Source organism: Phytophthora infestans, genomic scaffold (genome assembly GCF_000142945.1).
Source record: "Phytophthora infestans T30-4 supercont1.13 genomic scaffold, whole genome shotgun sequence".
NCBI classification, from domain to species: domain Eukaryota; phylum Oomycota; class Peronosporomycetes; order Peronosporales; family Peronosporaceae; genus Phytophthora; species Phytophthora infestans.
In genome coordinates this window covers 2,433,410-2,446,922 of record NW_003303746.1, presented here as the reverse complement: position 1 = coordinate 2,446,922, position 13,513 = coordinate 2,433,410, and the positions used below count along the sequence as shown (strand labels likewise).

The window sequence follows — 13,513 nt, the reverse complement described above, 5'->3', positions numbered from 1 at the left end:
GACGAAGCTGCTAGTGCTAAAGCAGAGGAACGGCGTCAGGGTATGAAGGAGAAGGTGCAGACTCGCGCTGAGAGCTGAACGAGGACTATCATTCCACATGGAACGCCTGCACGTCCTATCAAAAATCGCTGGGTGTTTGCCAAGAAGCGTGACGAGAATGGACAAATTATCCGATACAAGGACGAGCTCAAGAACGCCTTTAAATTGAAGAAACCTGGCGAGGCCAAGTTCATTCTGGGTACGGAGATCAGTTACGGCATTTCAGATGGAACGCTTATGGATAAGCAGACAAGTTGCATTGACGACGTTGTGGAACGCTTCAATGAGCATAAAACCAAGGTGGTGGAAAACCCATGCGCGTCAAACGTGAAGCTATATACGGCTGTGTCGCCGACAATCGAGTTGGAGCGCTTCAACATGCAGTCGCAGCCGTACCGCTCCTTGCTCGTGTGTCTGGCGTACATGGTTCTGAGCCTATGCACGAAAGAGATGCTATGGCCGCGACGGATGCACAAGGAGACCGGTCAAAAGCAATTGGGAGCGATAGCGATTTGGAAGGACGCTATCACACTGCAGAGGAGCTCTAGATATCACGCAAACACCATGCACGTCGACATCCGTCAGAAAGTGGAACGTGGAACGGCTAAGGTGGACTACGGCGACGCGCAGTTCCAACTGGCCGACACGCTAACAAAGTCGCATGGGATGAATACCCTGGCGCTCCAGCGCGATGCGGCCGGCACTAAGAACGAGGCTACCGTGCAGAAGCGGTGAGTGGGAATGTTGCTGTTGCACCGGCTCAGCACGGTTAGGCGGGACCGTTGGAGCGTTTACTGAGCCGTTCCACGACTGACTGGAACTGCTTCTGGAACGCCATTGGGTAGTCATATGTTGAAGCGGTATGATTGGATGAAGACACACGGCATTAGTGATTACGCCACACTTACGAGAAGACAACAAGAGGAACAACAGAGAGATAGTGTTTAGAGAGACATGTTGGACAGTTTTGGTTAGCACTTATTTACTCACTTCGGTATTTGCCTCTTCCTCAACAAGCCCAAACCAATAGACTGAAAATGCTGAAAGAAGTAGGACCGCGTTTGCGAGGGGATAAGCTGTACGTGCAGCTCCGTTTCTGGGCGGAGTCTGTAATGGCAAATGAGTCTATTCAAAACAAGGTGATCGTTAAATCTTTTAAAATGTTTTTTTGCTACACTTTAAAAGAAAATTTGGCATTTTTCGTATCTAAGCGGGAACTGAGATAATTGCCAGAACATAAACCTTGTCGACGGAGGGCGTGACGGCTAAGCGCGCGGGTATCACGCTGTACGATTCTTTTTAGAAGCAACCGCACAATAGTGCCGGTGGGAAACAGTAAGGAAGTGGTGACAGAATGAACCTGACCTTGGTATGCGAAAAAGAAGCATTCAAAGCGCGTCACAATTGACCTTGGAAGCCGAGAACCAAGCTTCATAGTGTAGTGAAACGCAAACTTTCGATACTCTGTTCCAGTGGTTCTAGTGCGCATTGGGCGATTGAAAAACATCTATTTAATTCTGCTTGGTTTCTAGCTCATAAAAAACCAAAAACGTATCTTCCTAGATTTTTTTTTCAAACAGCCAAACTTTTATTCTAACTGAGGTTATTGACCCGTTCGTGGCACAAAGGTGCCTGGTGCGCCCTTAAAGTGGTTTTGCAAAAGAAGGCACCGGATCAAGATGTCAAAGGGCGCCCGGTGCGCCCTTTTGCAAACGTTCAACTAATTCTCTCCGTCTATTAAAACATACGACAAACTGTTCGATAAGTAATCAGCCAGCATACGCTAACTAAAATGTATTCCTCTATAAATTTTGACACCGTTGATCCAGACACAACGATCTGAATCCCGAAGAGATGGATCGGAACAGACACTGTAGCGATTTGGACTCTAAATGAAGATACCGACTCAAATCCAAGTGGACGAATGTAAGTTCCGAGATCTGGGTATCGGGTGGCGAGGACGCGTGTGATCTAGGATCTACTTGACGGATCTCGGCGTATGCAAATAGGGATTCAAGTATCAAACAAGATTGATGCCTTAGAGGCAGGGCGAACGCCGAACCCGGACGAGATGAAGCGGAAGAGTGCACGTGTGCTGGGAGCAGCGAAGCTCATCAAGATCCAGGGCCCAGATAATTTTGTGGTCAGGGGTGGGTTTATCCATGATCGCCCATGAGGCCCAGGGGATCCGGCGCTGATACATGGACCAAGGAGAGAAAGGACGGCCCGAGGCCACCAGTTAGCGTTACAATTGAATTAAAATTTCAAAATTTGAATGTTACTTTAGTTACTTCATTCCACTCTGGTTTACACCCACCAGTTTAAAGTGTAGAGAAATTTTATCTACACTTTTTAACGCATATGACTTAACTTACCGGTTAGGAACCAATTACCGCCTTTAATTTAGTTCCTGGTTTCAGACAGATTCGGTATGAACCAGTATTACCGAAATATTAGGTTCACGTGTTTCGTCGTAGTTTTTACTGAGCCCAAAATGTGAAACTTTAGCCCTTGGGCTTACAGTTTCAAAAAGCAACTGTCCAACAAAAGAGAACTTGTCAATGAAAGTCGCTCCGAGCCCAAAAATTCTCAGAACTTAGTTCCTGATTCTGAGAGGTTCTGAGTAATTATCAGAACCGTGGTTGTTATTCACAATACCTATGTGCACCACACCACCAATTCACTGAAGGGATCGATGGAGTTGTTTGATGCAATCGAGAAACTCGAGCAGCCGGGTCCTCAGACACACAGCGCAGCTGTCCACCAGAACTTCGACTTCGTAGAGCGGCAGATACTGTTCGTGCAGCAGAAGCTACGGGAGTTATGGCAGCGAAAGCGCAGTATCGGTGCAGAGGCTCCCGGTGTCCCCTATTACTGGGTCTTCTCAAAACTCTTGCGGCTCATTGAGGAGTATCCAGACGGTCTCACCGAGGCAGTGGTGGTCACTGACTTGGCCAAATTACTCAAATACAAGGAGAAAGGAACCACAGAGCAAAAGGTGGGAGCTCCGAACAAGAGGAGAAAGATTCGAGACGACGAGGACATGGGCGATCTATTGGCGGAAGGGGAACAGGAGGCTCTACAGGCCAAAATCACGGGATACGGGAACCACCGCCTGACGATTGAGATGGCGAACGCAATGGACGTTACGGCTCACATGTGAGTGGTTGTATTATTTGACTCAGGAATGTTTACTGGGTCTAATTGTGGGCGAGCCAGGTATTTGCACCAGAGATTCCGATCGTGTGTGGACTTTTTGCAAAGTACTTTGAAGTATGAACCCAGTAGGTGGGTGATATTGTGTGTGTGTGTTTTTTAAATAGTGACGATGCTTACTTTTTGTTGATACAGTGTAGCCATGTTCCCTTTTCAGACAGCACGGAAAATTGCGTTCACCAATGCGAAACTTCTGGAGAGGAAGCAAGTGGGGACGACAATGGCAGCAGCAAGTGACCGAGTCCAGTTTACACTTTTGCCTACCGCTTTCTTAACTGCACGACTGGATGGAGCAAGACCGCTGGATCGGAGGCTATTGAGTGAGTCAATTAGCTTGAGTCAAGTGGATCAGTTGGTCGGTGGGGCTCAAGACCCTACAGCGGTTCAGCAGCTGCTCTTGAAGGCCAAAGTACTTGATATTGGAGCCATTCGACCTTGTCAAACGCCGTTGTACGTACACAGACAAGTGATTCTACTGGGAGAAGTTGATCAGAGCATTACTCGTCCCCCGCCTGGAGCGACACCCAACACGCAGAGAATGACACAAGGCTTGCACTTGATGGTTCTGTGGGCCGACCAAGTGGCGCTCAGTCGCTTGTTCCGAGTTGGCGACACGCTCGCAGTTTTCCATCCGTTTGTGCACGTGTGCGACCAGCACGACACGGAGATTCTGCACATTCTGAACGAGTATTCATCTCAGCAGCGACTTTTGTATTTCTTTGAATACGGCAGTGCTACCGTGTTATTCTGCAAGCCATGTCGAGTTGATACAGCGACGACAACTACTCCAGCACGTGACCCAAATTATTGCGAGATGGAGCGGCCATTCTCCCGATTGGAAGAGATCAAACCAGGATGGAACAACTTCTCGCTGTATGCTCATGTGAGGTGCATCAAAGTCTCACACGGTATTCCGTTACTTGCGACGTTCTTTTACGCGTACTACGACCCCAAGACGAACCAGCCAAGCGACGTGAACACGACAGCGCAGCCTCCTCCATTGGACCGCTCCATCGTGTCGAAGTACTACCTGGTCGTGATGCTACAAGTCTACATCGCGGCCTCTCAAAGTCTACTGACGATCGAGGTAACAGGTGCGAATGCAGTGACAGCACTACGTCTTCTGCCTGGCCAGAGCGTCTTCCTGGATGGACTTGTGGCGATGGATCTTCAGTCCAAATCCGTGAGGCGATTCCGTGAACGAGCCTTCACGCCACCGACTTCAGCGACTTCGGCTGAGTTTGCCTTTCCGACAGCAGCGTACAATTCTTCGTCGTCTTCCAATGTCGTCGTGCTGTGTTCGGATTGGGAAAGCATTTTCGGAAAGCAATCCCTATTCAGCAATAGTTCCAAGTTGACAGTGGTGAATACGACTTCTGGTCTTATGAACACTGCACTAGATCGGTCGACAACGCTGCATAGTGTCGCAAAGCACCCACTCGCGATGGTCGAAATGACGGTGACAGCAGTGGGCTGGCTGATTCCTGGATCGTCACACATGATCGACACAACTTGTGAGAAGGGACACTCCACGACGTGTGCGCATAAATCTTGCTCTCGACCATTGGAGATGGTGCCAAGAGATCAAACGGTGTCGGGGCTGCCTAAGTGGAAATGTTCCTTTTGTCAAGAAGTTTTCTTCGGCTTGGAAGACACGGTGCAGAGGTTTCAAAGCTTGGCGGTGACGGTAGAGAACGGACGATCTCAGAGCGCTCCATTGCTGGTTCTGTGTCAAGGTGACACAGTCGAGAGTCTGCTGGGTCTCCCTTCTGATGTCTACGTTCAACTGCCACTAGCAGAGAAGCGCAACACTCTCGAACGGGTACTTGGCAACGCGTTCCGACTCGTGCTTTCTCGCTGTGAACCTCTCCACGTCTCAATCTCGCATCGATCTTCTACTGAAGCCACGTTTATCAACCTACGGATGGACATGGTACAGCCTGTCGATACTTTTGCAGCAGCTCACCACCTTCTAGCGTCACTTCAACAGAAACTGTAGCCATCTTGAACGCCCCGACATGGCTACATCGTGCACTTGACAGATTGTCCCATACCGACAGAAACGATCCACCGAAATCAGACTTGTTTCCCATAAATTACTTGACTTTAGTAAAGAGCCTTACAAATTCGCAGTCAAACGCACATCCTTAATACAAGCCCCCTCTCCTCTCCCCCTCACTATCGCTGTAACGTCTTCCAGTGTCAGACTCTCTGTCGCCCATGGCGTCTCCATCCGCTCGCGCTGCGTCGTCCCCGGTCTCGGATCTCCGCCACCAGCAGCAGGAGGCTCTGGGCAAGATCTTGAGTCGTCGATCCATGCGAGTCTGGTCCTCCAAGTCGTCCCAGGAGCGGAGCAGTCTCGCCGAGAGTCTGCTGCAGCTCTTCTCGAGCGGATCCTCGTCTTCTGCAGCTTCCAGCGCCGCTGAAATTGCGCAAAGACCCATCACACGTCGTCCAGGCGTGGAAGAGGTCAAGAACTGCGTTCTCTCGAGCGTGTACCCATGTCTTCCGCCTCAATGCGACCCTTTACGTGGCGAGATCTGGCAAGTGCTATTAAACGTGTACAAACGCAACCAGCACGGCTCTGCAGCACAGGAATTCGACCGCATGTTGCAAAGACTCGGGAAGCTTCCTAGAGACCCTTTACTCGTGGACGAATGCGGCGATGTGGCCGAGATCCTGGAGCCTTCAGACCTCAAGAGTAGAGAGAGGGTGCAACAGGAACTGGAGGTGCTGCTCATGTGGTTCTTGACCACAAAGAGTGTGGCGTATTCCACGGGCATGGCTCGAGTGGTAGCCCCATTTTTCCTACTCAAAATGCCGCTGCCCACGATCTACGACTGCTTCTACCAATATTGTGCCCATTTCCTGCCCCATTTTGTGGTCGCCGACAGCTTATTCGCCGACTCTCCAGGCTTGAGTGCCGCGGGTGGAGGACAGGGCAGTAACCGAGGCAGTAGCAGCAGTATGGACGAGGCCTTTTCCGGCCAGAGAGGCGCGCTGGAGAGATCGAGCTCCATGGACTCGACCTCGTCCTTGGTCGAGGAGAGTAAACGTCGTGCGGATGAAGAAGAAGCGCAGACGTTGCGACGAGAACGACAGCAATTGGTGGAGCAGCTGCTGAGTTATCATGCGCCCCAGCTCGCTCACTTTTTGAACCAATGGTGTGGCAACGAGTGGAGGTCGGCCGGCAAACTGTTCGCAGCGGACTTTTTGCTGGGTCATTTGTACCAAGTGGTCCCTCCTGCGGCGTTTGTGTACGTCATAGACCAATATTTGCTGACTGGAGACTCGCTGTTCGGACTATTTTTTGTGATTGCGGCACTAATTCAACGTGAAGAAGAATTTAGCGTCTGTGGATCAACGGAGCAAGTGCAGGACCAAATTCGAGCCACTTTCGACTTGAAGGCGTTTGCTGACGAAGAGAACGTCCGCTTCTTGTGTCTCTCGGCCTCTCGGCTACGTAGTAAGACCCCCAGGACGTACAAGTGCTCGCAACGTGAAGGCTCCGCGGACATCCGATGCTGCTCGCGTCAAGCGATCGAGATCGCCTATGGCTCGGGAGCTGGGATGGCCGCAAAGAAGGTACGAGCTAAGTCCAGTAACAACTTGAGTGGTCCACCTTCTGGAGGACTCAGTGCGCCGTCCAGTAACGACCGCAAGTCTACAGCTGAAGCAGCAGTGGATATGTCGCAATGGGTCATGAAAGAGTCACGCTCGATTGCGGGAAAGATCTTTTGGTATCATACACAGACGGGCAAGACGCAGTGGGAGCATCCAGCGGAGAAACATGACCCGCCTTCAGCGTATTTCGCGCTACCTGTGAGTGTGGAAGAAGTAGGAGCGCAACTCATGGGCGGCGAGAAGCCTGGAGACCAGCAAGGAACAGGGTCTGGCAGTCTCCGCTTCTTTGTGGTTGACTGTCGAGGTTTACGCAGCTCTGAGGACCTGAAGAGTGGCCGTATTCCGGTGGCTTATACGCTGGACCCGTCTGTGTTTGACTCGCCCGAATTGATTGCGAAGAGCATGGAAGCGTTCAACCCGATGAAGTCACAAGTTCACGTCGTGTTGGTGGGTCATGGAGTCGGCATTCCGCATGAGCTAGTGACGTCAGAAGATGTCAAGACGAGTATTCGAGATGCCGTCCGACTGGATACCGACTGTCTCAACCAGGCCGCTCTGTTCTTTCAGAAACGAGGCTTCCGATTCGTGAGTACACTGGACGGTGGATACTCGTCCTGGCACGCGTTCATGCGTGATCGTGCGGGTTCTTCTCCTCAAGAACTACTGAATCACGTGGCAGAGCAGTGTGTGTACTGTCGCTATGACACCATCCTGCGTACAGGTGAAGATCCATGTAAAAAGAAGACCAAGTCGAAGCCGCGACGGAAGAAAGCCATGCCGACGATGACGTCGATGCCCGTGAACGGTGGCGAGGGAGACGCCAGCATCGTCTCGACCAGTGAACTGAACCGAACTAGCAGCACCAGTATCGGCAGTAACGGCAGCTCTTCTAGACGTCAGCTGTCACTTTCTCGCAACTCGATCACGTCCATGAGGAGTAAACTGTCGGAGGTTTCGATCCCGAAGAAGTGGAATTGGAGACGACGATCTTCAGCTGCGAGTGCCAGTAACCAGAACGACAGTGGGTCGTCGTCTGAGACGGCGACAGTTGAAGACGGTGGCAGTGATCACGGGTCCTCTACGGACGACCAGGAAGAGAAGAGCGACGAGGTGACACACGAGATGCTTCGTGCTGCTCTTGAAGAGCCTGAGGATCCCAATGTGGAGGCAGCAGATGCCAGGGATTCCAAGTTTGTGGGCGTCTTCACGATAGACTATAGCGAGGACGAAGATGAAGACAACAAGGAACCTGCAGCGGAGAATAACGAGACTGATAGCGCCGAAGTGTTGAAGAGCACTGAACACGAAGAGGCTCCTGCCATCGGAGCTGTTGCTGGAGCTGAAACTGAACCTACAGTGTTGGCATGAGGCAAGTGGATTGACGCCGGGGTGTATGAAGATACTGGAAGTTGTGTACGCGCTGAGTGGATGGGTAGGAGTCGACAGTCCAGAGGCCGTCTTTAATGAATTGTTCATTAGCTGGGTTGTGGAAGAGTAACAGACAGCAGGTGTGTTTAAATTGATCAGATGCGTTTGTTTTTCTGCTGTGCTAGGAGATGGTCGAAGTAGACAAGGGATTGATATTTGTATGTAAATCGCTTATTTTATCATAAATTTATAATTCGATAAGGTGTGCAAGTCATTTCTGAACCCATTTCATTATTTTCCTGTAAAAGAATTATCGATGAAGTCTCACAGGTTTTGAAAGCGGTCGTCTCTGTTGCGTCTCAGCGAATGAGATCACGTAATATATCCGCAAGAGCAAAATGTGGTATAATATGTGGTTGGTTAAGGCTGAAATCATCATTACAATGACTTGCTAAGGGTATTGATTTACAAAAGCGAAGGGCCAAAATGGGGGAGACAGAGCTCCAAAAACTAGCGCGACAGTGTTTATTGAGGGCCAATGTATTTGGTGTGGGCTCGAGTTCCCCGAGTGCATCGCAGCAGGGTATGTCGCCGTGCAACCTTGCAAACTTTAACTCTCCGCGATGAATATATGCAAGTGTATTGTTTATACACTGGTATCGATAAGTAAAACGCAAAAAGTCATGACTCGGTCATGACCTTGGACCTGATATCTCAAGATACCAGCCGTTTTTTAATAAATATGTACAGATATTACTCGCAAGGTCGTGACCTAAATACTGTGACCTTATTGGGTTAAAGTATGAAAAATGCAGGCGTGTGCCATTTAATAAAATCACACCAAGACCAAGACTCATTGAGAAGCAGAGACGACGACTTTGCCAAGCAGTGGAAGAGCTGTGATCACCGCCGCGTATCGCCCGCGGATGCAGCCTAACGCTACAAGCACTTCGAGGCTTTAAAGCGCTCCGCTAACGGTGCTCAACCGACGAGCTCTGTCCCTCTCGTGGGCGCAGTAAAGATCAGATTATGAGCTTCCACAAGAGCACTACAGGCTTCGTGCATGACAGTCTTCTTCCAGTCACCAGTCGTTGCTGCGGGTTGGTGGCCTTGTGCTTCCCTGCGAATGGTCAGTGTGTAATGTGCCCTGGTCGGCCTCGTGCTAACTATTGCGATGATATTAGGGTGCTCAGTACCGCTATGCTGATAATATCATTCTATAGAGCTTGACAACAAACGCGTGGCTGAGGCTTTGTACAAGTAACAGCTACTAACTCAACATGTATTTATTGGTGTAGAGCTTACCGCCATGCGCGATACGAATGAATCATCAACTCATGCTGACATGTGATATGCGCTGAGGTAACGAACGGGATAATTTACATGATCTGAAGTTAAAACTATACATGACTAATGTGATCTGTACTGCGTAACCACTTAGAGAAAGCATCGATACTTCTGGTTCCACGCTCACCATCAGCTTTAACAATGGCGGATTCGGCTGACAGTCCACGTCGTACTAGACACCGTACGTATTTAATCACATTTAAGCGCCGCGAGAAGAATTTTGACTCTCTTGTAGATGATCGCCATTTGGTTCCATACATACGCTCTAGTGATTCAATTGATGGCTGATTTGCTATACCTTCATGCCATTCAGTCCATAGCTGGCGTACCGTAGATACACCACGGCTCATAGCATATTGAGGAGGGTTTCCTATATTCGTCGGTGGCGTCTCTAACGGGGTAATGTGAGTTGTATCGACACTGGCTGTATGGATACGATCTGACGTCCGGTTAATATTATCGTTGCCATTATTTCGAACAGGCAGTATGCGGTACGCGACCTCGCCTTGAAGGAATGAGGTAAGCTGTCCTTCCAGTCGCTGAACTACATTCACCAGGTCCTTATGCCTTGCTTCTACTTTGTCCATTACAGCAGCGTGTTGAGTCCGTATTTGCTCTGTTAAAGTGGCATGGCCACTTGAAGTTGTGATTCCACTGGATGCTGAGCTGTTAGCATGGCAGCAGAAAGGTTGGTTCGATACTGCTGAAAACAATCTCCGAAGACTTTGTGATGCCGAATTCTAGTCAAGGAGATGTTTCAAATAGTATTGGCAGAAGTCCTGTACTAGCACGATCCGCAAGAAACTCTAAAAAACTCCAATGAACCCGCGTGCTGCTAAATTGCGTTCCCATTCTTCGGATATAATTTTTCCTTTGAATGATCGCAGGCCCGGAAAAATATCGGTCAAGAGCTCTTCGGGTGGCTCAAGAGTGGCACGATCCAAATAATATAGTCGAGACTTGGGAGGGTGACCAGAGAGTGCGCGGATAGCTTCTCGGGCTAAAGGGGCTGAGTAAACAGCTTCCACTGTATCCAGTCCCCAACGACCGTGTCGGCGTGTTTGTGATATGTCGACGTCGGCACTCTCAAGCTGCCTCACACCTTGCTGTCTATTGATGTGAGTTTTTTTTGTTAAACGTCAGCCCAAGATGTTTAAAAACGGCTTCATAGCTCTTCTTATGAGTTTCGTAGGATATAGACCTGGTCCGAGTTTTACCGCATAGAAAGTTGATGTCGTACCAATCTCTAGACTGTTGAAACGATGGAAGTGGCTCTAAATCGACGTGAAAGCGCTCAAAAAATAAAAGGCTACAGATCCAACTGGACACAAATGTACGTTTTTGTTCCGCATAAACCCAACATGCTGGAGTTTCCCATACGTGTTAGTTTTCCCGTGTTGAATCAATAGAACCATTGGTGTGCAAGGCTGAAAGCCCTCGTTATCAAGAGGCTGTGAGAACATATCGGCGAGCTCCAAGTCACGTATATTCTCACCGCGAAGCAAACCATAGTGAGAAACTAGAAACGCAGCGCGTCCGCGTAGATCTTCAAGCAGAAAACACTATCACAAATCTGTCGAAACTGCAATTCCGAGTGGTATCCGTCTAGGAGAGATCCAACACCGCGATCCTGGTAATTTTTCTTTTTTGTTTCAGTACTTTTAGCTTGCACATTTCTTAACAATTGTTTTACTTGAGCGGACCGAGGGTGCTCGTTTGAGTTCACTCGAAGTGCCACCTGTTGACTATATAGGTCGACAACGGCGTTTGCGTACCCACATACAGTCGACCCTCCGACAGTCGTTCCCTTTTTCTTTTTGGATTCTCTTCCCACGACCTGCTCGGACAGGGAAAGATGCAACTTGCCTTTTGTGACTGTAGAACCGTCGCAGAAGTGCTTGTCGTGGCACCACAAAACAAACTCCTTCTGATAACCCTCGTATTTTCTTTTGGTGTTGATGGGACGCGAATCCAACGTAGTTTGGAGCGTCGCACGCTCACTCTCCTCTATCTGTAATTGAGTAGCGCTGTCATTGACTAAATTACGGGCCTGTGAGGCTGACGTTGCTGTGGCCGAGAGCATTGAGATGCCCGAAGTCCTTGTCATCGCTGTGTATCTCTTCGCGCTTACAAGTATGACGACAGGGGTAACATGAAAATTGATATTTCGATTAGGTCCCAAACTTAATAATGACTCGGGTCAGGACCCATAGAACGGACAGCCTGATACTCATTAAATAACTGGTGTGTGCGTCTCTTCTTCTGCTTTGTTTTTGTTGTGCTCTCCCACTCCAAATCATCCAGCCGCTTAGCAGTCGAAATGTAAACGCCAACTGAGGCCGTCTTTCTTCTTCTTACCTTCGTCGCTGGCTGTGGCAGCATCAGAATATCACGGCGAATTGTCAGCTCCTACATCAATCAATCCGCAACCCGGAAGTCTGCCGGGCTGCCATTTCATATGAAGATTGATATGCGCTGGTGCATCCTCACCAGCGACAGAAGATATATAGTCCACACACTTGAAAGCCAGACGAAATGTTGGTGGAAAACCGACATCTCGTCCAGGCTAAACAGGAAATGCTTACCACGGTAGTTTTGTCAATAGAATACCTTCTCAGGATACTCGTCGACCAACTCATTCACTAGAGCACAAAGCTTACCCTTAAACGATGCGAAAACAGCCACATCGGGAGGCTGAAAAAAGGTATGTTGCGTTTGCAGGCAGAATAACCATCATAATGTTTAGCTTGATTGTTTTCTCGACAATAGAGCGCGAGCAATGAGGGGTACAGCCATCCATTACCAGGAGGAGAGGACGCTTTACGGTGACTGAGACAGACTTCTAAAAAACCACGAGCAATGACTCAAATAAGTCCGAGCTTATGAAACCAGACGGGGTCGCCGTAATTCCAGCACCAGGTGCGTAACAGTTATTAGGAATATGCAGCGGCACGGCCTTTCCGAGAACAATGAAAACAGGCTGCACAACGAAGCCCGATGCGCTTCCACAAGCGATACTTGCCATGTGAAACTTGTAGTTGAAGCAGATGCCCACACATTTTTAAAGGGTCAAACGAAAAAAACACGCTTTCCTTTGACATTTTGTAGAATGCGGTTTCATCGACGTTTAAGACGATGTCGGCTGTAGCACCATTTACGATAATGACCTTTGCCATTATTGGTGAACGTTGGTACAGCCGATAGTTTTGCAAGTTTTGGACAGCTTTTGAGCGGAGCGATCCGTGGCGCAATCTGAACCGCGTGTACCAGCCTCCTGTGACAGCCCTACCAGCGACCAGCTCAGATGTATCCACCATTTTCTATTTGATCTCAGCACGTCCTACCGGTTGGCGCACAACTTGGCGCCCAACGACCCATTCTTGGATTGCATCCGCAGCATCTGTCGGCAGCAGAGGCTTTGGACCTCGCCGCTGTCGGGTCACGACATTCTTCGCGTTACGGACCCACGTACTCAGCGTGCTTCCTGAAATGTTGAGGTCCATCACAGCGGCGGAGGCCGGCTCACCGCCTCGGACACGCTGAACTGCATAATCGAGAGTGTTTTGGCTCTAAGATGCACCATTCGTTGCAATGATGACAAAAGGAGCGGGCTCGAGTAAAATCACAATATATTTGCTATTGTGAATGACAGGTTCACAAGCCGTGCGCGGTTTTACCAATGATGTTACTTGTTTTGAAATACCCCGCTCTGATTGAGCATGCTCCCGACGCTACAAAACTGGTTTTCGAAACGAAACTGGTTGCAGACCTTACTACTATATTGAGTGATGTTTGGTCAGATTCAGATCTCTTCAATAAAATGGGGTAGCAGTAAAAAGAGAAAGCGCACTGTTCAATCAAAATATTCCTCAGGGTTTTTATCCCTCTCCATTCTAGTCCCATTCTAGTCCCATTTGCA

At 49.2% G+C, this 13,513-nt stretch overlaps 4 protein-coding genes across 4 annotated transcripts in view; 3 read left to right on the top strand and 1 right to left on the bottom strand.

Annotated features, from left to right (window-relative positions):
* Nucleotides 1–2,734: 2,734 nt before the first annotated feature.
* PITG_08515 (uncharacterized protein) lies at nucleotides 2,735–5,254 on the top strand (the record flags this gene model as incomplete). The annotated part of the gene is made up of 6 exons (XM_002903841.1): nucleotides 2,735–2,774; nucleotides 2,823–3,198; nucleotides 3,259–3,327; nucleotides 3,391–4,018; nucleotides 4,070–4,373; nucleotides 5,160–5,254. 6 exons carry the CDS (start codon nucleotides 2,735–2,737, stop codon nucleotides 5,252–5,254), a joined length of 1,512 nt encoding a protein of 503 aa, XP_002903887.1.
* A 221-nt stretch (nucleotides 5,255–5,475) lies between these two features.
* Nucleotides 5,476–8,247, top strand: PITG_08514 (uncharacterized protein; the record flags this gene model as incomplete). The annotated part of the gene is made up of 1 exon (XM_002903840.1): nucleotides 5,476–8,247. One exon carries the CDS (start codon nucleotides 5,476–5,478, stop codon nucleotides 8,245–8,247), a length of 2,772 nt encoding a protein of 923 aa, XP_002903886.1.
* Nucleotides 8,248–8,733: 486 nt separating this feature from the next.
* Nucleotides 8,734–9,511, top strand: PITG_08513 (uncharacterized protein; the record flags this gene model as incomplete). The annotated part of the gene is made up of 2 exons (XM_002903839.1): nucleotides 8,734–8,830; nucleotides 9,471–9,511. The coding sequence occupies 2 exons, from the start codon at nucleotides 8,734–8,736 to the stop codon at nucleotides 9,509–9,511; spliced, it is 138 nt and encodes a 45-aa protein (XP_002903885.1).
* A 3,403-nt stretch (nucleotides 9,512–12,914) lies between these two features.
* The window catches only part of PITG_08511 (uncharacterized protein), a gene marked incomplete at both ends in the record, with an annotated part of 2,438 nt that continues 1,839 nt past the window's right edge, over nucleotides 12,915–13,513 (bottom strand). The window contains one exon of the mRNA XM_002903838.1: nucleotides 12,915–13,138. Within this exon, the coding sequence (XP_002903884.1) occupies nucleotides 12,915–13,138 (224 nt within the window). The remainder of the gene's footprint in view (nucleotides 13,139–13,513) is intronic.